Below are 24,023 nucleotides of genomic sequence, written 5' to 3'. Positions count from 1 at the left end.
AGTATCAATAAAATTGGGGGTTTGGGTGAGTTAAGTACTTTATATCAACTGTCACATTTTTAGAATCTCAATGTATTTCACTAACCATTGTTTTATGGTTTAGGTATTTATCTGAAGCTATTTAGAAAACACTTAATACTTGAAAAAGATAAGAGGTATTTATTACATATTATTCATAAAAGAAAGTTAATATTAACCTCATTAGTATTAGGATCATTTAAGTTTATACAAGAAAATTATTTGTTGTTTCGTGAATAGAGTTTCTTGTCAAGGCAGCTGAACGGTGATCCTGATGAGCTGGGAGAGGACAGTGCTGAGGTTTAGTGTCCCCTGCCAGTGCTGGTCAAGGATTCTGCCAGTGTTCTTTAAGGAGACCTGACCTGCACTTTGTCACTGCTTCCACCCCCTCCTCCCCAAATGGAAGGCAAAGGGCAACCTTGGGAGGGAGAATGCTCAGGTCAGGGTGAGATAAGCTTTCTGGCCCTGTAATTGAGGCAACTGAGAGTCCAAAATCCCTTTCAGGATCTTGCTCATTTGAGTTACCTGGGTCAGGGGGCTGGGCTGGCCTGGAGATGTGGTGGTGGGAGGCAGTCTCTTGGCACAGCCAGCTCCTCCCTCATCTAGGAAGTTACTAGATTGATGTTACCAGATGGCAGGGCTCATGGCTTTATCTCTGCAGTTGTGATAATGAGACCCATAAGTAAAGTTTATGTAGCACAGTTCTTGATACTTAGTAGGGATTCAATATAATTTTGTTTTCTTATTTTTGTAAGATTTCCCTGACATCTCTAAGCCTCCAGGATTCTGCTGTTTGGGCAGGGATTGGTGGTGGCATTCTGGGCTTGTTCTGCAGTGTTCCAGGAAAATTGTGGGCACACTTTTTTTGCTGCTCTGCTCTACTGCCTTCTTCCTGGTGAAGGGAGCGATGTCCAGAGGGCAGGGCACACTCTGCCCAGGCTCCTTTGGCAAGCTTTCACTTTAGATGTTGGAAGAAGCCAGAGAGGGATTTCTCCTCTGATTGGGAGGGCTTAGTGGGGTCTCCAGTGTCAGAGACTCTGCAGAGATCACTGCAACTTATGTGTGGCTCTGCTTTTTCCCTGTTTCCTGGGGACAAACTGCCTCTTGGAAATGAAAAATTTGGGCCCCCAGCATTGGACTCAGAAGTAAGGATTGGTCTCTGAGAGCAGCCTGGGGCAGGTGCAGATTCTGAAGGCAGATTTGGGGCCTGCCAGGGTCCTTGTGAGTCTGACCTTTCTCCAGCTGTTGTGTTTAGAGACGCTCCAGGAAGTCACAGCCTTTCATAGGTGGGAGAACAGAGAAGCAGGTAAGTTGGCTTTGAAGACACCTGTGACCTAAGAGGAGGAAACCAGGGAGAAGCTGGTGGCAGGAAGAAGCTGAGGATGAGGTGGTGTGAGAGGCAGTGGGGTTGGGTAGGTGGGACAGTCTTGTTCTAGGAAGAACCAGGAGAAGCTTAATGAGGGTTGTTCTTTTATTCATTTGTTTTAATGATATTTCTGTAACATTTTCTGGGACCAGTCCTGTTCTAATTACATGTAGTGACTATAAATTCATGTCATTTTTATTACAAATAGGGAGGTAGAAGTTGTGACTATGCCCATCATATAGATAAGGAAACTGAGGCCAAGAAGGTCATAGTGAGAGTGGCTGAGCCTGGAGGGCAGCCTAGAAGTCATCTCCCAGAATTTGTTCTTCCTTATACCACAGACTGCTTTCTCCCTGCTCCTTCCAAACAGTAGGTAATTTGGGGTCTTTTCTCTGACTAGGGCTATTTTATCTCTATGCCCTGTCTCCAGGAAGGGTCCCTTACCTCTCAGGCAGAAATCTTTCTCAAAGAAAAAGAAGGCAAGGACAAACATGTTGGTGGGGAAGTGCTTGGCACCTGCCATATGAAGCACCATGTCCTGAGCCCACAGTGGAAGGGATTGGGCTGAGATTCAGGTTTAGGTGAACTCCCCATCTAAAAAGGCAAGATGGGGTTCTGGGCTTCTGTGATGGGACCACAGCCTCCTTGAATATCTCTGACACTGTCCAAGTCAAACCTGGGAATAACTATGGGGCAGAACAAGGGGGAAGCAGGAGCTGCATGTGCTTCCTGATGGGGACCCTGAATCTGACCATCTTTTCTGGTGGGTTATCAGTGGTGTGCAATAACAGAGAGTTAGAGGAATGGTTTCCACCACAGAGCTCCAGGTATGGGGAAGGAAAGAGCCTGGTGTTCTGGGCCTAGTAGAGCTGCCCCGTGGTTGGCATTGGAAAGGAAGGAACAGTTTCTTACCAGGTAACTAATGGTTTCCTGATACCACAGTCTTCTAAGAAAAGCTGGAAGGAGCCCAGACTCAGCTGTTTGTCAGTATCAGGGTTCTGGGGTCCCAGCACCCTGTTGGTATGATGTGCCAATAGGAATGCTTTGCTCCAGCAGGGGACTGCTGTCCAGCCCTAAGCCCTGCTCTCTATGCTGATGTACTGGAGCTCTGGGCTGGACCTGACTCCTGCCTGCAGGTCTTGGCCCTCATCCCCATCTCTCTCCCCAGCTCTAAAGATGGAGGGGTCGTGCAGTCGCTCCTTGCTCTGCTGTCTCACTTCTCTGCTTTTCCTTGTCCAGCTGTCCACAGGTGAGTGTTCCCATTTGTCTTCCTTTGTGGTTTTAAAAATCAAGATAGAAAAACATTTGAAAATACATTTTTCCCTCATTTTTTGTTGTTTTCTTGCCTTTTTTTGTGCTGCAAGCATTCATTCATTCATTTTCTTTTTGAAATATTTATGAAATGTTGATTATTAAGTGCTATTCTATGAAAGAATCAAACAGAAATTCTGTCATACAGTTTACCTTCTAGCAGGAGAGAGTGAGTAATAAAAGCACCTAGGCAGAGAGGCCTAAGTGTGTTGGAAGAGATGACCATGATTGGAAATGCAACAGGGCAGGGTTTGGACAGTGAGGGGCATGGGAGGCAGGTGTGGGCAGGCAGCAGTGTTCAGTGAGGTGGTGTGTAGATGGGAACATAACTCTGGAGAAGGAGAAGTGAGCTGTAGGACTATTTGGAAGGAGGGTTCCTGCAGGGGAAGGAGCCTGTGCAGAGCTGGCAGTGTGCTGAGGTGTGAGGAAGCTCAGAGGCCAGCGTTGCTGGACTAGAGCATATGGGGAGAGAAGCAGCAGGTGAGTTCAGAGGGGTCTTGGGAAGGAGGGTCCACCTTGTCAAGCCTGGGGACAAGTGGGGAACCATGTGGAGGCTACAATGGGTAGCCTCAGAAGACCAAGAGCACCAAGGGGGTGGAGAGTGAGGTGAACTTGCTCCTTGAACATGCAGTGATGGGGGTTTCTGTGAATTGCAAGAGCAGGAGTTTCACAGAAGTAAGTAGCATTTGACTCTGTTTTAAAGTGCATATATATTTCTCTCCTCCATCAGTGGAGGAGAAAAATATAGACTGAAGTAACAAATTTAGAATAGGAATAGGGGAATTTTCTAGGTTTGGCTGAATGATCAAAGAGTGCTGACCTAGGCCACAGGTATGCCCTTGGTCTGTTTTCAGGTTTTCCTGAAAAAGGGCAAGTTAGACCTGTGGTTCCCAAAGAGTGCTCCCCAGACCATCCTTGGAACTCGTTGTACATGTGCATTCATTGGTCCACCCCAGATCTAGTGAATGTGATGCTCTGGAATGAGGTCCAGTGATGTGTGCTGTATAAGGCATCCTAGTGCTTCTGGTGCATGAAATCTTGAGAACCACTGAATTTGAGATTACTTCATGGGAGGGACTTGGACCAGGAGCAGAAGCCAATGAGGGAGTGTCTTTTGTATAATTTCTGGCCACATCACTTTGATCAGAAAACCTCTTCTAAATTCATCAGACCTCCGGGGTCATCTCATGTGGCCCCTGCCCCAGCTTTCTGGCCTTTCCACCTGATGTTGTGTGTTCTATGTTGTTTGGTCTGTGTCTCTATAGTTTCCCTCCCCATGTCTCTGTCCACAGAGCAGTTCCAGGTTGTTGGCCCTCGACATCCCATTGTGGCAGTGCTGGGCGAGGATGCCATACTGCCCTGTGCCCTACTCCCAGCCATGAATGCAGAGAACATGGAACTGGGGTGGTTCCGTACCACATTCTCACAGGCAGTGTTCATCTACTGGAACCAACAGGAACAGACTGAGGAGCAGATGGCTGAATACAGAGGGCGAACCTCACTGCTGAGGGACATCCTTACTGAGGGTCAGGCTTCCGTGCACATCCACAAGGTCCGGGTTTCTGACAATGGAATGTACACCTGCTTCTTCAGACATGGAAGCTTCTATGATGAGGCTGATTTTGAAGTGAAGGTGGCAGGTTAGTTACTTGACCTCTATTCTAGTGAACTTGGGAGTACTGGGCTCTGTGGGAATATCAGAGATCATCCAATTTTGCCTCACATTTTATAGGTGAAATGGAAGAAAAAAGTGGCTCATCTTTTATTCATTGATTTAATACAAACACTGTATATGGGTCATCTGAAATATGTGGGGACTTGTTCTGTGCATTAGAGATATATCAGTGTAACAGAGATCCCATCAGTGAGGAGGTCACCTTCTAGAGACAAAGGAACAAAAGTTATAACAAATAATTCAGTACAAGATGTTATAAGGTGATAAGTACTTAAGATAAAAGACCAAGTAGAATTAAGAAAGGGGCTCAGGATGTGGGCTGGGGTGTTAGGACAAGCTGCAGTGTTACATAGGGGCTCAGGCAGAGTCTTATTCACAGTCTGAGCAAGGCTCAAAGAAAGTAGGTATTTAGCCAGGTGGGTATCTGGGGGGCCATGGTTTAATGCAGAGGGAGCCCCTGGTATGAAACCTTTGAGTTGAAGTTTGGTTTATTATTCTGTGTATAATGAGGCCATCATGGTTGATAGTAGGAGTGAGGGAGAGGATGGTAATAGTGGTATTACTGGAACAAAGAGATGATCCTGTATTAACATCACTCACAGGTGTCAGGATGAGGTCCTTAGGAGTGGACACCTGGGCTGGCACAAGAGCCCTGGAGGTTGATGGGGTGGAAGGTGAAAAGGCAGAGGGCATACAACATGGTGATTGTGGCTACTTGCACTTGACCAGATAGTTCTTGGGGTTGAGTGTGTGGGCCCTGAGGGTCTCAGGTGGTGGAGTTTGGGGAGAAGTGATGGAGGGGAAGGCAGTTACCAGATCAGTAAAGGCTTTGTGTGCTGTGTTATGGAGTTTGGATGCAGAGTAGGGGGAATCCTAAACAGAGCCATGCTGGGAATGCTCATGTTGGCAGCTGTGAATGGATGGATGGGAGGTGAGCAAGAAGGAGGCATGGAGTGCAGTTATGATGTGGAGAGAATGAGGGCCTGACCTGAGACATGGCAGTGGGGTGGGGGAGGAGGGGTCAGACAGGTTTAGAAACTAGAGTCAACTGAGTAGATTTGTGGTCACAAAGTTTGGAAGGGGAAGAGAAGACTTCAGAGACTTACAAGGTTTTATTTGAACCATTTGTTGTTTTGTGGCAGGACACTTGAAAATTATATGTCAGTTCTACTGCTGTAATAATGCTGTGTAACAAACAACCACAATCTCAGGTGCATCTGGCAATAAAAATGTATATTTTCAAGCACTGAGGGAGTTCAACTAATTGGGGTTGAACTTGCCTAATCTCATCTGGGTTTACTCATACATGTTTGTCATTTATGAGAAATATAATTAAAACAAAATCTCTCATGCTAGGAGAAAACACTTTTTATTACAGAATAAGCATCAAAACAGAGTGTTAAACATATTATGGTGATCTGTGAATGGATTACACAACCAGAAAGGAGTTTCATCTTTCTTTTTAGAGCCAAGCATATATAATCTCCTGTATGCTTGTTGCCAAGTTGAAGAATAACTAATATTCAACTAAGAGGGCTCAAAGCACTATTGTTCCACATAATTCTTCCTAAATTTACCTGGTAGTTTGGGAGACCATCAGTGTCATCTAATAGGCTTTATCTGGAAGCAAAATAAACTCCTCTAGCTTTATGACAGGAAGTAGTTTTACATTTTGGAGCAAGATACCCACATAAGTTATGCACCTACCTTTCCAGAGAAAAGGGGGGCAAAGGGTTGCTATCTTCCCTCATGCTTACATTTCAAAGAAATGGGTCCCAGGTCCTTGAGTAAGATATTCCTGAGCCACAAAGCTGGCAAAAAACCTAGTCAGTTTTCAAAATTATGTATAAACATTTTAAAAGAGGAGAAAGTGCCTATTTGTAATTGCAATTTTCTAAAGCAAATGGTGTAATAAAAAGAAATAGAGACTTCTTTTATCAACAGGGAGAATTAACTTTTTTACTTGTAATTTTTATTTGTTCTTAAGTCAGCCGAAAAGTTCACCAGGTTCACCTTCGTTTGGTGTGCTCAAGTTTCAGGTGGTCATGTGGCTGACCTAGGGCAGCTGTAGCAGGTTGACCAGGCAATGTTACAGGAGTCCATCCTCCACTGGGGAGCCCACGATTGTCCTCCTGTGGGAATGGTAGAGGTTAAAACCAAGTTGCAAATGTTTTAAAAACCTCTGCACTAGTCATATTAGCTAATTTCTCATTGCCAAATTGAGTCCCATGACTGAGCCGAGAGGCAGAAGGTAAAGGCAGTAATAAGTCTGTGGAAGTGGGAGAACTGTCTATAAAGAAGGGTGAGGAATTGGGGAGATTTTAATAGTTGTTTTGTCACAAGTGGTGCAAATTTATGAATTCAGTTTGGAGTTTTGAGTTTGAAAGGAGGAAACCTGGTAAAGTTAACTCATGGGAACATGGGTGTTGTGGAAGAGAATTCAGGAGAAAAGGTGGTCACTAAATATAATTTTGTGAAATACACAGAGATACAGATGTCTTAGGAGAGTGTGTGAGGTGAGAAGACTGAGATTCAATAAGGAAGCCCTGGGACAAAATCATTCCTGTTTACTGTGGTACTCATGGTTGGGGAGCAAAGCCCAGTGCCCTTTGTGGGACTCTGTGCTGCTTTCTTTTATTCCCTCTTCCCCTAGAACTCCCAGAATTCAACATGAAAGCTTATCCCCTGATGTTGTATAATATGTAGGCAACTCTGGAGTCTCAAGGCCGAAGATGGCCTCCTGGGGCTCCACAGCTTCCTTCCCACAGGGATGGGCTCTGACCCTCAAGTGCACATAGAAGGGCCAGAAGAGGATGGAGTGTGTGTGGTGTGCAAAGCCTCAGGATGGTTCCCAAAGCCCCAGGTGCAGTGGAGAGACCTCAGTGGAAACAAGTTCCCAGCGCTTTCTGAGGCCCACACCCAAGACACTGAGGAGCTGTTTAGTGTGGAGGCCACTCTGGTGGTGAGAGACAGTTCTGTGGGGAATGTGACCTGCTCAGTCCTCAACCCTGTCCTGGGCCAGGAGAAGGCCATGGCTATTTACATCCCAGGTCAGTGCTGCTTCCCACTCCCAGCAGAGCTGTGGGGAGGGGCTGGCCTCTCTGAGTGTGCTGGCTCTCCTGGGTGTGCCCCTGACCTGCTGTCTGCCTGGGCCACAGAGCCCTTCTTCCCTCAGGCTTCTCCCTGGAAACCAGCATTTGCTGTGATCCTGACCATGCTGGGACTCCTACTCTTGGTGGCTAGCTATTTTATCACAAAAGCACATTCTACTAGAATGCTTAAGAAAAAGGAACAGCAGGCTAAAGAAGAGGTGTTGAAGGCCATTGGTAAGACGGCACAGGGCAAGTGCAGACCTGGTGGTGAGTGGGACAGCTGACACAGGGCAGAGTCTGGGGTCCAGCTCTCTGGAGAGATCCAGGGTCCTGAGCCCAGAGGAGGAGACTGAGGCGATCAGATAGGACAGCTAGAGCCTGGTGGGGTTGAGTGGGTGTGTAGGTAGAAATTCTAGTATCAAAGTTTTTTCTTAGGTTTTTCAGGCACACAGACTTTTCTTTTTTTTTTTTTTTTTTTTTTAATTTTTTATTGTGGGTTGTTCAAAACATTACAAATTTCTTGACATATCATATTCCACACTTTGATTCTAGTGGGTTATGAACTCCCACCTTCACCCCATACACAGATTGCAGATTCACATCAGTTACACATCCATTGATTTACAAATTGCCATACTAGTGTCTGTTGTGCTCCGCTGCCTTTCCCATCATCCACCCTCCCCCCTCCCCACCTCTCCCCTCCCCTCCCCTCCTCTCTCTCTACCCCCTCCACTGTATAACCCTGAGGGTCTCCTTCCATTACCGTGCAATTTACCTTCTCTCTCCCTTTCCCTCCCACCTCTCATCCCTGTTAAATGTTAATCTTCTTCTCCTGTTCTTCGTCCCTACTCTGTTCTTAGTTACTTTCCTTATATCAAAGAAGACATTTGGCATTTGTTTTTTAGGGATTGGCTAGCTTCACTTAGCATAATCTGCTCTAATGCCATCCATTTCCCTGTAAATTCTATGATTTTGTCATTTTTTAATGCAGAGTAATACTCCATTGTGTATAAATGCCACATTTTTTTTATCCATTCGTCTATTGAAGGGCATCTAGGTTGGTTCCACAGTCTTGCTATTGTGAACTGTGCTGCTATGAACATCGATGTAGCAGTGTCCCTGTAGCATGCTCTTTTTAGGTCTTTAGGGAATAGACCAAGAAGGGGAATAGCTGGGTCAAATGGTGGCTCCATTCCCAGCTTTCCAAGAAATCTCCATACTGCTTTCCAAATTGGCTGCACCAATCTGCAGTCCCACCAGCAATGTACAAGTGTACCCTTTTCCCCACATCCTCGCCAGCACTTGTTGTTGTTTGACTTCCTAATGGCTGCCAATCTTACTGGAGTGAGATGGTATCTTAGGGTGGTTTTGATTTGCATTTCTCTGACAGCTAGAGATGTTGAGCATTTTTTCATGTACTTGTTGATTGACTGTATGTCCTCCTCTGTGAAGTGTCTGTTCAGGTCCTTGGCCCATTTGTTGATTGGGTTGTTTGTTCTCTTATTGTCTAATTTTTTGAGTTCTTTGTATACTCTGGATATTAGGGCTCTATCTGAAGTGTGAGGAGTAAAGACTTGTTCCCAGGATGTAGGCTCCCTATTTACCTCTCTTATTGTTTCTTTTGCTGAGAAAAAACTTCTTAGTTTGAGTAAGTCCCATTTGTTGATTCTAGTTATTAACTTTTGTGCTATGGGTGTCCTATTGAGGAATTTGGAGCCCGACCCCACCGACTGTAGATCGTAGCCAACTTTTTCTTCTATCAGACGGCGCGTCTCTGATTTGATATCAAGTTCCTTGATCCATTTTGAATTCACTTTTGTGCATGGCGAGAGAAAGGGATTCAGTTTCATTTTGTTGCATATGGATTTCCAGTTTTCCCAGCACCATTTGTTGAAGATGCTATCCTTCCTCCATTGCATGCTTTTAGCCCCTTTATCAAATATAAGATAGTTGTAGTTTTGTGGATTGGTTTCTGTGTCCTCTATTCTGTACCATTGGTCCACACGCCTGTTTTGGTACCAGTACCATGCTGTTTTTGTTACTATTGCTCTGTAGTATAGTTTGAAGTCTGGTATCGCTATACCGCCTGATTCACACTTCTTGCTTAGCATTGTTTTTGCTATTCTGGGTCTTTTATTTTTCCATATGAATTTCATGATTGCTTTCTCTATTTCTACAAGAAATGCCATTGGGATTTTGATTGGCATTGCATTAAACCTATAGAGAACTTTTGGTAATATCGCCATTTTGATGATGTTAGTTCTGCCTATCCATGAACAGGGTATATTTTTCCATCTTCTAAGATCTTCTTCTATTTCTCTCTTTAGGGTTCTGTAGTTTTCATTGTATAAGTCTTTCACCTCTTTTGTTAGGTTGATTCCCAAGTATTTTATTTTTTTTGAAGATATTTTGAATGGAGTGGTTGTCCTCATTTCCATTTCAGAGGATTTGTCGCTGATATACAGGAATGCCTTTGATTTATGCGTGTTGATTTTAAATCCTGCCACTTTGCTGAATTCATTTATTAGCTCTAATAGTTTCTTTGTAGAGCCTTTTGGGTCTGCTAGATATAGAATCATATCATCTGCAAATAGTGATAATTTAATTTCTTCTTTTCCTATTTTTATGCCTTTAATTTCTTTCGTCTGTCTAATTGCTCTGGCCAGTGTTTCGAGAACTATGTTGAAGAGAAGTGGAGAGAGAGGGCATCCCTGTCTTGTTCCAGATTTTAGAGGGAATGCCTTCAGTTTTTCTCCATTCAGAATAATGCTAGCCTGAGGCTTAGCATAGATTGCTTTTACAATATTGAGGTATGTTCCTGTTATCCCTAGACTTTTCTTTTCTTGTGGATGAAGGTTCACGCTGTTTTTCATTTTCTTTCAGATGAACTCCAAGCAGATCTTAGTAAGTTCTGCTTTCATTCTTAATTTTCTATGATGTGTTGATAGTGCATTTGCTAGTTCCCACCTCTCCTAATTCCTGGGTTGTTTTTCAGATCAGAGGAAAGCTTCTTATCTTTCTGGTAAGTGATTGTCCCGGTATCCTTGATTTTCTTATCCTGCCTGTGATCTGGTGTTCCCTTTCCTTGTTTCTATCTAGGCACAGACATGTGGGTTCCCATCCCTGGGAGGCTAATTGTGAGCTAGTGGAAGCCAGAACACTGCTCCCTGGGCTTTCTTAGATCTGGGCTGCTGTTTCCTATTTAGTGCTTGGAAACCTGGGTGTGATGGTGACTCCTGGTCTGTCATGTATTTTGCATCTTATTTCAATCCTGTCTTGCCCATTATATTGTGCTGGAAGCCATCCTTGAATTACTTGGGGTCTTCTCTAGATATGGCAACCAGGGAGATTTTCGGTTTATCCTTGGCTCTCCTATGCAATGGATTGCCCAAGGCACATGACCTTTATCTCAGCCCTACTAGGAAGATTCCTCATAGTAGCTGGTACTCGTTGGGTACCAGACAGTCCACCTATAACCTTTTTGGTGAAGAACATTCTATGGAAGGCCTTTGATCTTCCCCAATATAAAAAAGCAAGTGTAGGCTCCATTTTATGTTTTTAGTACAGAAACTCAATCTGTATGATAGTCCCGGCCTGTCCCCTCTTTCTAAAAATATTTTCTGTTGTGTCCTGCCTTTTTTTCATTGTTTCATTTTTATTAGCTTTTATTTTGCAGCCAGCTCATTCCACCGAGGGGAACCCCATTCCCATCACTGGTGAGGGACATGTATGAGAATATTGTTTTTTAGCCTTCAATACATCTAGCTGTTGGTCTGCACTCAGAAGCTTAAAGGCAGATACTAGATATTATTAAATGATACATATAAGGAAATGGAGTAATCGGGTTTAGGAGTGCGGCCTTCTGTTCATCTCCCAACAAATCACCATACAAGGATTATGTTTTCTCCAGCTCCCAAAGGTGCTAATCCAAGTGGGCTGTCACCACAGGTGGGAATGTAATGGAGTGAACCAAGTACTTCCTGAAATAATGTTTCTTATTCTCTAGAAATATTTCATCTGTAAGAAATTGGGCATTTTTACACCAGAACTTACCTCACGTACCTATCTTTAAATAATTCTTCACTTTTTGGTAATTTCCCAAATGTCTTTTTAAATTTTTATTTTATTTTTTCATTGTGGTGCTGAGGACTGAACTTTGTGCCTTGTGCATGCTAGATAAGCCCTCTACCAGGGGCCAAATACCTACCCCTTTCCCAAGTATATCTTTGCCAGAAAATGTCTGGATATAATAATGCCTTCTGATAATTGTGGAATGATTTATATTTTATTCTCTCAAATATTTTCACACATAGTATGATTTTTATCCTTAGCAGAAAACTGAGAAAAGACAGATAGAATATGGATTTTTATGGGTTTTGAGTCAGAAATTTTTCTGAGAGAAAGCAGTGGGACAGTGGTAGAATTTGGCCTGTAAAGCAGCCATCTTGATCTGTGGTCCAGGGCATTTCCCACAACACCCTGGGGTCCCTGCATACTGCAAGAGCACATCTCCTTTCTTGGCTCTGTCCTCCTGTGGGCAGTCTCATCTTTAGAATGGAGGGGAGGCCAGGGCAGGTACATTCATCCTGAGAAGGCTTGTTTTAACTGTGATCTCTCCATTGTGTGTTCCCTTTCAGCCTGGAGGAAGGCCCCTCTGTATGCAGGTAAGTGACTCTGATGTTTCCTTGGCCTTCACTTCTCCATCCTCCTCCTCTGCCCTTCTGTATCAGTGGTCTCCACCCAGGATGGGATGGGTTTTCCTGCTCTGCTGTCTCTAATTTGTTTCCCTCCCCTCCCAGTAAACACTTTTAATTTCTCTTTTTTTTCGTTTAATAATCGTCACACATTAATCTGTCCCCTGCCCAAACTAACCAAAGCCAAGCACAACAGGAAAGCAAAATTCTCCTAAATGGAGAGAAAAGTGATTGTAACTTGCATTGGAAGACCACAGGGACTTCTCCTTGGGATTGGACCACAGAACTCACCTCACATTCCTGTCTTTAAATCATTCTTCATTTTTTTTCAACATTTTTTTAGTTGTAGGTAGACACAATAATTTTATTTTTATGTGGTACTGAGTATTGATCCTAGTGCCTTTCACATGCTGGGCAATCACTCTACAACTGAGCCACAACCAAACCCTCAATCATTCTTCATTTTTGGTAATTTCCCTATAGTCTTGTTTAATTTTAATTTTATTTTTTCGTATTGTAGTTCTCAGGAGTGAACCTATTCTAGGACCATCCTCCCCTGCAGGTTAGGGTTAGCTGTACCCCCTGAAAACATACTTTGAAAAGGTATTTGTTGTTGGTGCAATGACACTGGAGAGTTCAGTTGTGAGGAGATCCCAGATGGAGCAGAGTTGGAGCTGTGTAGATAAGAATTGGTGGTCTCCATGAAATTTCAGAAATTATATTTTACATCTTGGGACTTACATCTTCCTAATGTGGGGCCTTGGTTCTGTATTCCCTTTACCCCAGATTCCTATTTTGGGGTCCAGGTTTAGTTTTCTTGTTTCTTTCTTGTCCTCTGGATATTGGTCTTCTCTCAGCCCCCTCATACTCTGACTCACTGTCCTAGCTAGGATTCTTCTAAGTACTTTGTTTGCTCAGAAATGAATTTCTGGTATTCTCAGTTTGGGGTCCAGGATGCTTAGGGCATCGGTGAACTACTTAAATTTATATGCAACATTCTGTGTTTGTGTTTGTGTTACAGGAACAAAATGCAAGTTAATGTTCACAACAATTTTCTCTGCTTTTAAGAGAATTTTGCTTTGTCTGTTGGCTTGGTCTTTAATGCCTTTGTTATTTTAATGTGTGAAGATCATAAAAGGAGGAACCTGGATAGTTTAAAATTGTTTACCTGACAAAGGGTATTGAGCAAATCAGAGAAGAAAGGATGAGGTGGGATGAGAGAGGAGATGAGAAGAAAAGTAGAGTGCCCAAGACTCACAATGAAATTTTGGGTGTGCTGAAGCAGTGAGAGCTGGAGGATCATATCCAAGGTGGTTTGAGTTCAATGTGAAGAGCATTTTCAGGTTCTTTGTGTGCATGTATTGTAACCAACTTCTTGATACATCTTTGAGAGAGTTCAATGAATACTTTCTCTCTCTCTCTCTCTCTCTCTCTCTCTCTCTCTCTCTCTCTCTCTGAATTCTATTAAGCCATTTCTAAGTATTTATCTCATTGGTTTTGCCTGTGATAATGAGACCACCTGAACCTTCCAGTAGCAGTTAGGACAAGTATATGCTAAGGCAGTTTCCAATGCAATGAAAGATTATCTAGAAGACTCTTTAACTCTGGGGATTAGTATAGGACCTGTGCTATCTGAATTTGTATAATCTTCCCTTTTTCTACTCTTGTTATTTCTTTTTGACATCAGGGATATAGACTGTGAGAAACAGAGAAAGGTGACCCATGGCATCAAGCAGGCTTTGGTTTCACATGTATGTGGAACACTCTTTGAGAATCTTAATGATTTTTTTGTGGACAGGTTTATTATAAAAGAAGGATCAAATAGTCATTTCTTTTTAACCAACTCCCCCATTCTCTGCTGAATTAATGGCTGTATTTTCATGTATAACTTGCATACTCTTTTATTTTGTAAGGATAAACACATTATTGTACTAGAATTAATACTTTAATATTGACAGGCCAATAGTGTGAGGTGAACTAATGTCTGATCTCATCTTGTTTATGAAATTGTAACAATGAGTTATATATTCAAATTTTTGGTGGGAATTATGTGAAGGCTGCATTAAGGTGCATAGCATGGTACTAGATACACTGGAAAATCTCAAAAGTTTTTTTTTTCTTTCACTCCTTCTCCTTTTCTCCCCTGGCTGCTTTCTTCACCTCTCTTTTCTCCTTTGATAATCTCAGTCAGTTATTACATATGAAATTATAATGGATTACCAAATAATGTCTTGGTAAAAAATGAGAAATATTTACTTTTCTCCAAGGGTCATCTGGGTCTCCTCAGTCATTTAATATGATCTAGTTTCTATGAAGAAATTCAACAAAGATGGAAATACCAATGTATCTGATTGAACCTGTATTATTGGATATGGTGGGCACAAATTTAAACACAAATCTTTAAGAAAGAAAAATGTTGTTTAGTTATTATTTTAACTATTCTAATCTTATTCCTGAGGCTCTGCCCTGTTGGAGGCAAAAGCTTTCCAGTTGAAGACATTTTGGAGTGTATGACATATGTATACTTTGCTTTGGTCAATGACTTTCCTATCTCATTCCCAAAAGGGAATATGGAAGGTGGAGGAGAGTTATGTGGCCTTGGGACTGTGGGAGAAGATGGACCTTGTGTTTTCTCTTGGTTATTGGAGGTCCTCACCATCAGGAGGCTCATCTGAACTGGTTAATAATACCCTTGGGTTGGTGTCTCCTGAGAAAAGGCAGGTCTCATCTCATTGCTTGGTCTCCCTTCCCCTGACCCTGAGGTTATGTCCAAGGTCTGGGTCACTTATTCCTGTTTGACATTGGGCTTTTTACTCTGAACTTCAGACTTTCTCTGGTTCACTGGCTCACTTGGAAACTATCTGTCTCTTCATCATCTAGCAGAGAATTTGACATTTTCTGGGTCCTCAGCTTCCTGTGTGCAGGAGACAGGGAATTTTATGCTTTCTGCAAGAACATTTATCTGCCAGTGCTTTGTTCAACACTGGTTTTGACACCTATATAGGCATAGTAGTTTTCTGTTTGCTTCCAAATTTCTACAAACTTAGATCTTTATAGACCAGAAGTTCAAGAAAGTTGGGACAAGGCTGTGTTTCTTTCTGAGGCTGTTGTCTTGCTCAGTTTCTAGAGGCCATCTGTAATTTTTCATTTGAGGGCCTGTTCTTGCATCTTCAAAGCCAGCAACACAGTATGTTTTTGACCTTGTTACTGTGATTCTATCTGCTTCTCTGACTATAGCCATGAAAGGTCTCTGTTTACAAGGGTTCATGTGAGTAGTTTTGGAGTGATGCATAGGATCCAGAATAATCTCAGCTCCAGAACCTGAATCTTAATCACATTTGTAAAGTTGCCTAGTCATGTATTTAACACATTCACACTTTATGAAGTTCAGGAATGTGGGTTCTATCATAGCTGGAAGTTTTGAAACTCTTCAGGGAATTCTTGTGGGAGGCAAAGGACTAGGTCCTAGATTTTTGGGTTCACCCATATATGTCAGGATGTTTTTCTCCTCTTGGTCTGTGAGAAGTGGAAGAAAAGTCACTAGTGATGACCTCTCACTGTATATATTTGTTTCCTGCTTTGAACTTCTTTCTTTCCCATCCTAAATCCCTCTCCATTGCCACCTACCTTGGCAAAATTTCTCTGAGGTCCTAGCACTCATGATTTCTAGTCATCCTCCAAGTTCAGCTAAGCTAGATGTAATTCTCTACTCATGGCTTAGAGGTAACCTTACAAGTCCAGCACAGTCAGTTCTTTATAAGTAAAAGAGGTCTTGGAAATTTTGGTAACCTCAACTGTATCACAAGATAACCTAGTTTTTAGCATGGTTGTATGTTTGGGTCTTGAGAAAGTATTATTTTGTAGTTAAATCTAAACAGTGACTTTTCAGTTTGTTATACAGAATTTTGATCCCAGGGTGTGAAGCTTTTGGACATAGTCTTCATGGGAATGTTGCAGTGGCCTCTCCATACTTCATGTTTATGTGTGAGGTGTGTGTGTGTGTGTGTGTGTGTGTGTGTGTGTGTGTGTGATTAAAAAATAAATACAGCAGCTGAATTTTTTCACACAGCTTTTCCATTCTTCCTCCCACATTGTTGTGTTTCAGTAGACTGGGTGCTGGTCATGATGTGTGGAGTACCTGCAAATCCCTGATATGAAATATGTGTTCTCTCCTAGATTGGCGGAAGGAACAGTTCCAAGCCTGTGAGTGATTGTGTGCTTCCAGATGTTCCTCCTGTTGCTCTCATAGTTTGTGGCTTCTCCTTAAGCCCTCTGTGGTGATTCAGATACTGACATCACCAATGGTGTTACCGTGGCAGAAGTGATGGTCACAAAACTGTAACCAATGGTCCTGTCACATGGCTACCCTCAAGTCAGCCTTCTGGCTCCTTCTTCTGGTTGAGGACGTTGGTTTGAGTTATAAGACTTATATCTCAGGAGTCTAATCCCCTCCTCAGCTCAGGCAGCTATGTGGCTGTGAGGTGGTGGGTGGCTGTGTGCTATGTGTTGGGGCAAGGGCGCACCTTACATGATTGATAACTCTCTCAACAGGGTCTGTCACGCTGGATCCAGACTCTGCTCACCCCATGCTGTGTGTGTCTCATGAAAAGACGTGTCTGAAGGACCCCTCTGTGAATAGTGATAAAAATTTCAGTGTGTTGGGTCTTGAGGGCATCACATCAGGAAGATGTTACTGGGAAGTGGAGATAAAGAATAAATCCCATAGCAGGTGGACTCTGGGAGTCTGTTGGAAAGATTTAAAAAGAACAGACTCATACAGAGAATTACCAGATAAGGGGTTTTGGGTTATGGGGAAACATGACAATAGTTATTTTGCCGGGACTGGTCCTGTGACTTGGTTATCTCCTAGGCAGGATCCCTGCAGGGTGGGGGTTTTCCTGGACTACAGTGAAGGGGATGTCTCCTTCTATAACATGAATGATGGGTCCCACATTTTCTCTTTCCCTCCAGCTTCCTTCTCTGGAGCTCTCTTTCCGTACTTCATGATTATGTATGGAGATGTGTCCATGACCATCTGCTCCATGGAGAGTGGGTCTGAGGGGCTCCCTGTACCCCTTAACAATTCTCCTACTTTGGAGGAGACCCTGAGCACTCCAAAGGAGGGGTTCATCTCAAGCTGTGGTGTTGATGGTGCTTACCCAGAGGCTAAATCTTTATTACTTCCGTGACACCAAAAGGTTTTGTCTTCATAGAGTCCCTTGGTATGTGTGATCACTCACTGTGGCTGTTGCTGTGGCTATAGACTCAATGTGGCAAAATCCCCTGAGATGAGACTTGGAAGGTGCAATGTACTTGTCCTCCTGCTCTTGCTCAGACTTCAGATGTGTGGTTAAAAGGGTTCATATCTTATATATTCAGATAGCAGAGGTTAAAAGTTAACTCTTTTTGAACTGGTTTAGGGAATGTGGAATTTAAATATAAGGAACCATATCTTTTTGGTATTGAAAAATATTTTAGATAGGTGTGACAGCTCATACCTCTATCCCAGCTACTGGGGAGGCTAAGGCAGGAGGATCACTTTAGCCCTTAAGTCTCAGACTATCTTGGGCACCTTAGAGGTACCCTGTCTGAAAAAAATTCAAACAAAGGGGAGATCACATTACTGGACTTGCATGTTTGTAGAGGAAACGAGATTGAGAAGGTTTTCCAGTTCTATTTTTGCAATTTTGGACTATCAGATGCCAGAAAGTTTATCATCCAAAAGTTTTCTGGGATATGAATAGGTGTGTTAGTCATCTTGTTGACTCTGTGACAAAATACTGAGAAATCAACCTATAGGAGGAGAGATTTATTTTCCTCGTAGTTTTAGAGGTTTCAGTTCATAATTGTCTAGCTTCATTGTTTCTGAGGCAGAATGTCATGTAATGATTGATAACATGTGGTGGAGCAAGTGATTCATCTTATAGAAGACACAAAGCAAGAGAGGGAGACAGAGGAAAAGGGTAGGGGGAAGGGAGGGAGTTAAAAGTGAGGGTAGAGAGAGAAAAAAGAGAGAGGGAGGAAGGGAAAAATAAGGGTCTGGGACAAGACCTAGTCTTCAATTACACAGCCACATTTACCTACTTCCTTCCTGTTTCCTAGTCCCCACCACCCAAAGTTTCCACCACTTCCAAAAAGGGCCACAAGCAGAACCAAGCTTTTAACACATAAGCCTTTGGAAGATATTTCTGTTCCAATCTCCAAACAATGGTGGATTTTTAAGAGAATGGTCCAACTTTCTATGGTATTTGCTTTCTATTCTGGGATGAATGGAACATATTTGTTTTCCCTTGCCTCAGTAACTTTCTGGTACCATTGAGAATATTGTGATATGTTAATCCAAGGAATTAGGGATAAGGGAATGGATCCCCCTTAGAAGCTATTAGTACACATTCATTGTACAAAATGTCAGGTTTTATTGTGACAATTTCATACATGCATATAATGTACTTTGATCATATCCACCCTTCCTGCTACCTTTTGATTTTTTCCTCCATTCCTCTTTTGTGTCAATACTGTAACTGAGGAAAGGCAAGAATTACTAGAGTAAATATAAATGAAAAAGAGAATTTTCAGATGCAAAGTGAATTTCAAAAAGCTTTGATCATGAGCATAGGTCCAGTTAGTATATTTCCTCTTAGTACTTCCAAGTCTGATCTTAAGGGTTAATGGAAAACCACAGCAAACAAGAAGAGACAGGACTATTGAGAATTAGACCCTGCAAAAATAAAGGTGTGTTCACTCTACCAGATTTTTGTGACTAGTTTTCTGACTTGGGGAGAGGAAACAGAGAATGGGATTTGGAAGAAAGAGAGTACATATAACACACAGTACTTCTAGAAACAAGGATGTATTAGTTTTGTATATTTTCTCTTTGCTTGTGGTGTATATGTGTGTAACTGTATGTATTGACCATTTGCTTCCTCTCTCTTCTTATATTTTGATTTTCTATACAAATTGTTATCTTTTAGGTAATAGTATAGTCAATGAGACTGAGTGAATCTGAAGAGATCATATAGTAGTGTAGTGTACAGTGATTGGGAGTGCTTTTTCCTTATGTTGGGGAGTAGATAAGAACTTCTTCCTTAGTCAGGTTGCTTTGTCATGATGGATTTGTTGTTTTATGGAAGTTCAAAATTTGTAAAATGGTATAACATGTATGTATACATAAAGTATAAAGTCAAAGGTGTGGACAGAGTCCAGTATCATTTTATTGCATTTCTGTTCCAAATCTGCTCTATGTTGGTTTTCTTTGTGTTAATGGAGCTGGACCGTGTAAACACTTTTTTGCCAACTGAGACAATGTGAGATATTTTGTACAATGCAGTGGAGGGGCCACTTCATTGCAAGGTAGTTCTGTTTTTTTTTTCTTTTTTCTTTTGGATGTGGGTTGGGGGACCAGGGATTCAATTCAGGCTCCTTAACCACTGAGTGATGTCCCCAATCTTTTTTAAAAACTATTTTTATTTAGTTGTGGTTGGACACAATAAATTTATTTAGTTTATTCTTTAATGTGGTGCTGAGAATTGAAGCCAGTGCCTCACAATGCTCCCGCACTGAGCTACAACTCCAGCACCACCAAACCTTTTTAAATTTTATTTTAAGACAGTGTTTTGTTGCATTGCTTAGAGCCTGGCTATGGTGCTTAGACTGGCTTTGAGCTTGTGATACTCCTGCCTCAGGGATCACAGGCATGGGTTACTAAACTGGGCTGTTTTTTTCTTTTTGAATCACCTTCCAGCAGTGTGCAGAAGGCTCACCTTTTGGTTACATAGTAGGAAATGTGTATATTGATATCTTTATCCATAATTTTAGTCTTCACTCTAGGTCCCTGAAAAGTGGTTTCTCTCCCTGATCCCTGAAAACAGCTCCTAAAACTCTTGGAATTTCCTGATGCAGATGAAAGGAGAGTCTCTTGTTATTAATAACCAGCCCCTTTCAGCCATCTGAGTTTATGTTAATAAGATAACTTTTAGAAAGTCATCTTATTAACATGGGTCACCTCAGGAGGGGGGCAGATTGCCAAAGTAACAAATTTTATGAGTAGAAAGTTGAAAGAGAGGAGGAAATAGGGCTGAAGGTTGAGTTTATTATTTGCCAGTAGTCAGTGATTTAATCAATCATAGTGACTCAGTGAAACCTCCATGCAAACATTGAGGGAGCATCTGACTTGATGAATAACAATGCATCCATGTGTGTTTTGGGGTGGTGCCTCTGAAACTCCACCATGGGACAGATACTCATGTGTTCCAGATATTTTGGGCCTCACCCTATGCACATGTTCATCTGGCTATTCACTGTGTCTTTCCAAGATCTTTCATAATAAATTGGCTAATAAACAAAGTTGTTTCTCTTGGTTTTATGATCCCTTCTAGAAAAGGGCTGTAGAAAATCATCCATTCTGAAGATGAATCTTGGGAATGGAGGATCGTCCTTGGGAATAAGGTAGAAATTTAGGGATACTAAGGAAAAAAACTCTCTAAAGGAGAAATGTGCCTTTTGGGATGTGGAACAATAATTTGTGAACTGCTCCTGACCTGGACAAAGAAGCTTAAGGGACAGAAAGAGACCAAAATATAAAAATGCACCAAACAATCCCATAAGTTACTTTATAACTTTCCAGTTCCCCATAAATGTTCTGGAATGAAGCAAAGCGGAACAAGATTTCAATAGAAACACACTACTAGCTAGAGGCTAAAATTTGATTGGATTAATCACCTGATCCATCAGATGCAAACTACATTCCAGACTAGACTCCCTAATAGAAAACCATCTTGCTTTATATATCCCAATCTCTAGGGATGTTCTGTCCCTTTGGATCATATATTCTACGTTTGTACCCTATTAAAATAAACCTGACCTTAATCCCTGGTGGTGTGTCTCTTTTTGCTTTTGAGATTGCCCACATTATTCTCTGAGGGTTCCTTTATTCACTTTTCACTTTCTAATGATGCTCATCCTCTCTTTGCTAAAGCCCAACACATCTTTATGTCTTTTCTGTGGTATGGGCAAGGGTCTGAAAGTCTAGTAGAGGTTTACTTTTCCAATGGAGAGACTACATTGGACCTCCTTACAGTGACAACTACTTCAGAAACATGTGGGTAACTTGAGGCGCCATCTTGTGATTATCATCTCTAGTCATGGGTACATACTTGTAAGACTGTGGGGTCTCTGATAGTTCCTTAATTCAACTATAGGACACCCAGATATATGCAGAGAATTGGAGAATAACTTGGTGTGGAAAACCCCATACATCTGGTATCAGAAATGGTCGGGGGAATATTATGAAATTACATCTGATTTGTCGATGCATTACAGATCCCTTTCAACCTCCAGTGGGCCATGGTTCATCTTCCTCAATGAGTTATGCTCCTCAGTCTCATGGGTCCCTCTTGTACATTTCTTCCTTTTGTGGCTACTCTGCCTCATCCCAAGAAGCAGTATCTGCTTGCTATATATGCCATTTCTGCATTCTTTGGAGCCTTATTTTACTTCTTTTAGTGGTTCACCACCTTTTACTAGTTAATTATTATACTTATTTTTCTTTTCAGTATTGGGGATAAAAACTGGAGCCTCGGGCATGAATAAGTCTATATTAGTTTTCCTTGTTCAAATGATTTATGTGGTTTCTGGACTTTGGTAGAAGCATCTAAATCACAATAACTTAGTTCCCTTTAAAAGAGGGTACTGAATTACTCACAGATGTGATAATGAGTAATTGAGGCATTTATAAATTTACTAAAATGATTAACTCCAACAATAACGTTATATAGATATCTTGATGTTTTATGGATTTTAAGTATTTTCTATATGTAAATATAATACTTGACAGTTTGATAAAAGGAGTGTCAGCAACACAAGAGGAAGGAAATGAAAAGGAGGAGGATGGAGGCAGTAGTGTTCATCTCCTCACTCCACAATTGTTGTGTCTTCATCTCCCTCTCAGTCTGCTTCAAATTATATCATTTGATTTAGAATGTGATTACATTAATTAGGCTACATCATGTTGGATCTAGCCTAATTAATGTAATCACATTAATTAATTAATTAAGTGGATAATTCCAGAATTAATTAATGTAATCATATTAATTAATTTTGGAATTACCCACTTATTTATTCAGAATTAAATAGGTGAGTAATTCCAGAATTGCTTAGCCATACCAATGTCACTGTATATTAGTTGTTTCACTGCACTGGTTTGGATTCTCTCTCAACTTACCTGTTGCTACTTTGAATATATATTGGTTTATTGTGGTGCCAAGTGGCAACGTGGGGGTGTCTGATTCAACAGAAATACAAAGTTGAGGGCAACTGAAGTGACATATGAAAGAAGCCATGATCAAGCTTGATTTGCACTTGCTCTGTTTCTTCATGTATCTTTATAGTATGATTTTAGCTGTGATAAATAACTGAAGCCAGAGAAGCTGAATTTGGACTTAGGATACACTACGTTGAACAGTTAAGGAGCCAGGGACTACTTACATCATCCTGGGAACTGTGACCATATCATATATATTTTAGTGTTTGAACAAGATAGATTTTTTGCTGTATTTTTACCATATAAAGTATTTAAAAAATAACGGAAAAATATTACTGGTTCATATAGCAGAACTCTATTCTCTTTAACCTGTACCTTTGTGAACTACATTATATTTGAATGAGTTCAGGCACACTTCCTTTGAAACATAATGGATGGTATGCAAATAATATGATTTTACCCATACAAAATAGAAGTAATCTTTCTAACTAGTGGACCAGCTGCCTAATTCCTGAGAGAGTGCTTAATGTAAAGCTTTGTTAACATTGTTCGGATTTATAAGTTACCTAGGTATACATATTGCAATTAGTTTCTCTTGGAAAGTTGCAAAGTGATTTTCTGAGATTGCAAAGTGATTTTCTGAGATTTTTAATTTCGTTGTGAGGAATTTTTTTCTGGCTACATTTATTACATCACAATCCATGGTGTAGATCCTTGAAACCCTACTCTCTTTGTTTTGCATCAGAGATCCCTTCTCCAAAAAGCTTCTTGGATCTTCTGTATAGGCCCAGGTTCTGCAAAGACCCCAGATTTCATAAGAGTGCATGAACTTGGGGATACCAGGATACCAGCTGTGGCACAATTCTCCCTTTTGTGAGAAGTCAATGTTCCCTCTTTCTAAACAACCTTGCTTCATATGCTTGCCTTGGAGTGTTTCTCTAATGTTCAAACTTCAACATGTGAGGGAGCAGAACTCATCACTGGTAACCAGTGGTATCATATTTGGAGGCCCTGCTGGGATCTACACTGAGGTATACAAGTCTTTAACAAAGAAGGTTTAAAAGAACATTATATCAAGCTGGTGTTCCCCAAACTAAAGTTGTAGGAAGTACCCACCCCTGATGACTTTACAACTTGTTCTTCCTCAAACATATTTGAATCCAACCTGACTTCTAAAAGGGAACCCCAAAGCAACTTGCCCCACTTGACATTGCCCCCTCTGAGCTCAAGTTTGCCAGAGTGGTCTTTGCCCCTTTTCCTACAGCAAGAAGGAGTTTCTAAAATTAGAGGGGGAGTGAAGCCAGAATTAGATAGGGGGTCAGTATAGACAGGTAAATCGAGTCAGGTCAGATCAAGGAGGCCAATTTTGAGTGAGTCTGGAAAGTTGGAGACTGTCCCGTGAGGGAGTGAAATTTATTTAGAGCCCATCCTCCATCCTATCAAAGATTTGAAAGGGACACAGAAGACAAGAGGGATATGATGAACCCAGCCTAATTCCATTTTAAGATTGGGATCCACAATCTTAAATCCAGGTCATGAAATGTTGATTTCTGTTTTACTATAAAATACTAAGATTTCTATTTGGCCTGACCACATTTTGATATTTTAA

At 41.5% G+C, this 24,023-nt stretch overlaps 1 protein-coding gene and 1 pseudogene across 4 annotated transcripts; both read left to right on the top strand.

Moving 5' to 3' along the window:
* Positions 1–960: 960 nt before the first annotated feature.
* Positions 961–19,345, top strand: LOC124080049 (butyrophilin subfamily 1 member A1-like). Of its 4 annotated transcripts, none has more exons than XM_046425885.2 (11): positions 961–1,324; positions 1,593–1,753; positions 2,553–2,633; positions 3,988–4,335; positions 7,139–7,420; positions 7,529–7,696; positions 10,346–10,366; positions 10,458–10,484; positions 12,100–12,126; positions 16,333–16,359; positions 16,708–19,345. In XM_046425885.2, exons 3-11 carry the CDS (start codon positions 2,561–2,563, stop codon positions 17,343–17,345), a joined length of 1,611 nt encoding a protein of 536 aa, XP_046281841.1. In that variant the 5' UTR covers positions 961–1,324; positions 1,593–1,753; positions 2,553–2,560; the 3' UTR covers positions 17,346–19,345. The 4 variants fall into 4 exon arrangements, with proteins under 4 accessions (XP_046281841.1, XP_046281840.1, XP_046281842.1 ...); XM_046425884.2 differs by having other exon boundaries at positions 1,593–1,757; XM_046425886.2 differs by lacking the exon at positions 1,593–1,753 and having other exon boundaries at positions 4,152–4,335.
* Positions 19,346–20,642: 1,297 nt separating this feature from the next.
* Positions 20,643–22,569, top strand: LOC124080050 (protein cornichon homolog 4-like; annotated as a pseudogene).
* The last annotated feature ends 1,454 nt before the right edge of the window (positions 22,570–24,023 follow it).

Source organism: Marmota monax, unplaced genomic scaffold, assembly GCF_021218885.2.
Source record: "Marmota monax isolate L192 unplaced genomic scaffold, Marmota_monax_Labrador192_F-V1.1 WCK01_AAM20220418_F8-fsc00632, whole genome shotgun sequence".
NCBI classification, from domain to species: Eukaryota; Metazoa; Chordata; class Mammalia; order Rodentia; family Sciuridae; genus Marmota; species Marmota monax.
The sequence above is the reverse complement of the archived record's forward strand: the minus strand, read 5'-3'. Positions and strand labels throughout refer to the sequence as shown.

Bases quoted from the DNA above. Each gene is read 5' to 3' on its own strand.
- LOC124080049 (XM_046425883.2), top strand. From the start codon at position 2,561: ATGGAGGGGTCGTGCAGTCGCTCCTTGCTCTGCTGTCTCACTTCTCTG. The intron at 4,336-7,138 runs GTTAGTTACTTG...TCCTTCCCACAG, and splicing joins TTTTGAAGTGAAGGTGGCAG to GGATGGGCTCTGACCCTCAA. The intron at 10,485-12,099 runs GTAAGTGATTGT...GTTCCCTTTCAG, and splicing joins GAAAGCTTCTTATCTTTCTG to CCTGGAGGAAGGCCCCTCTG.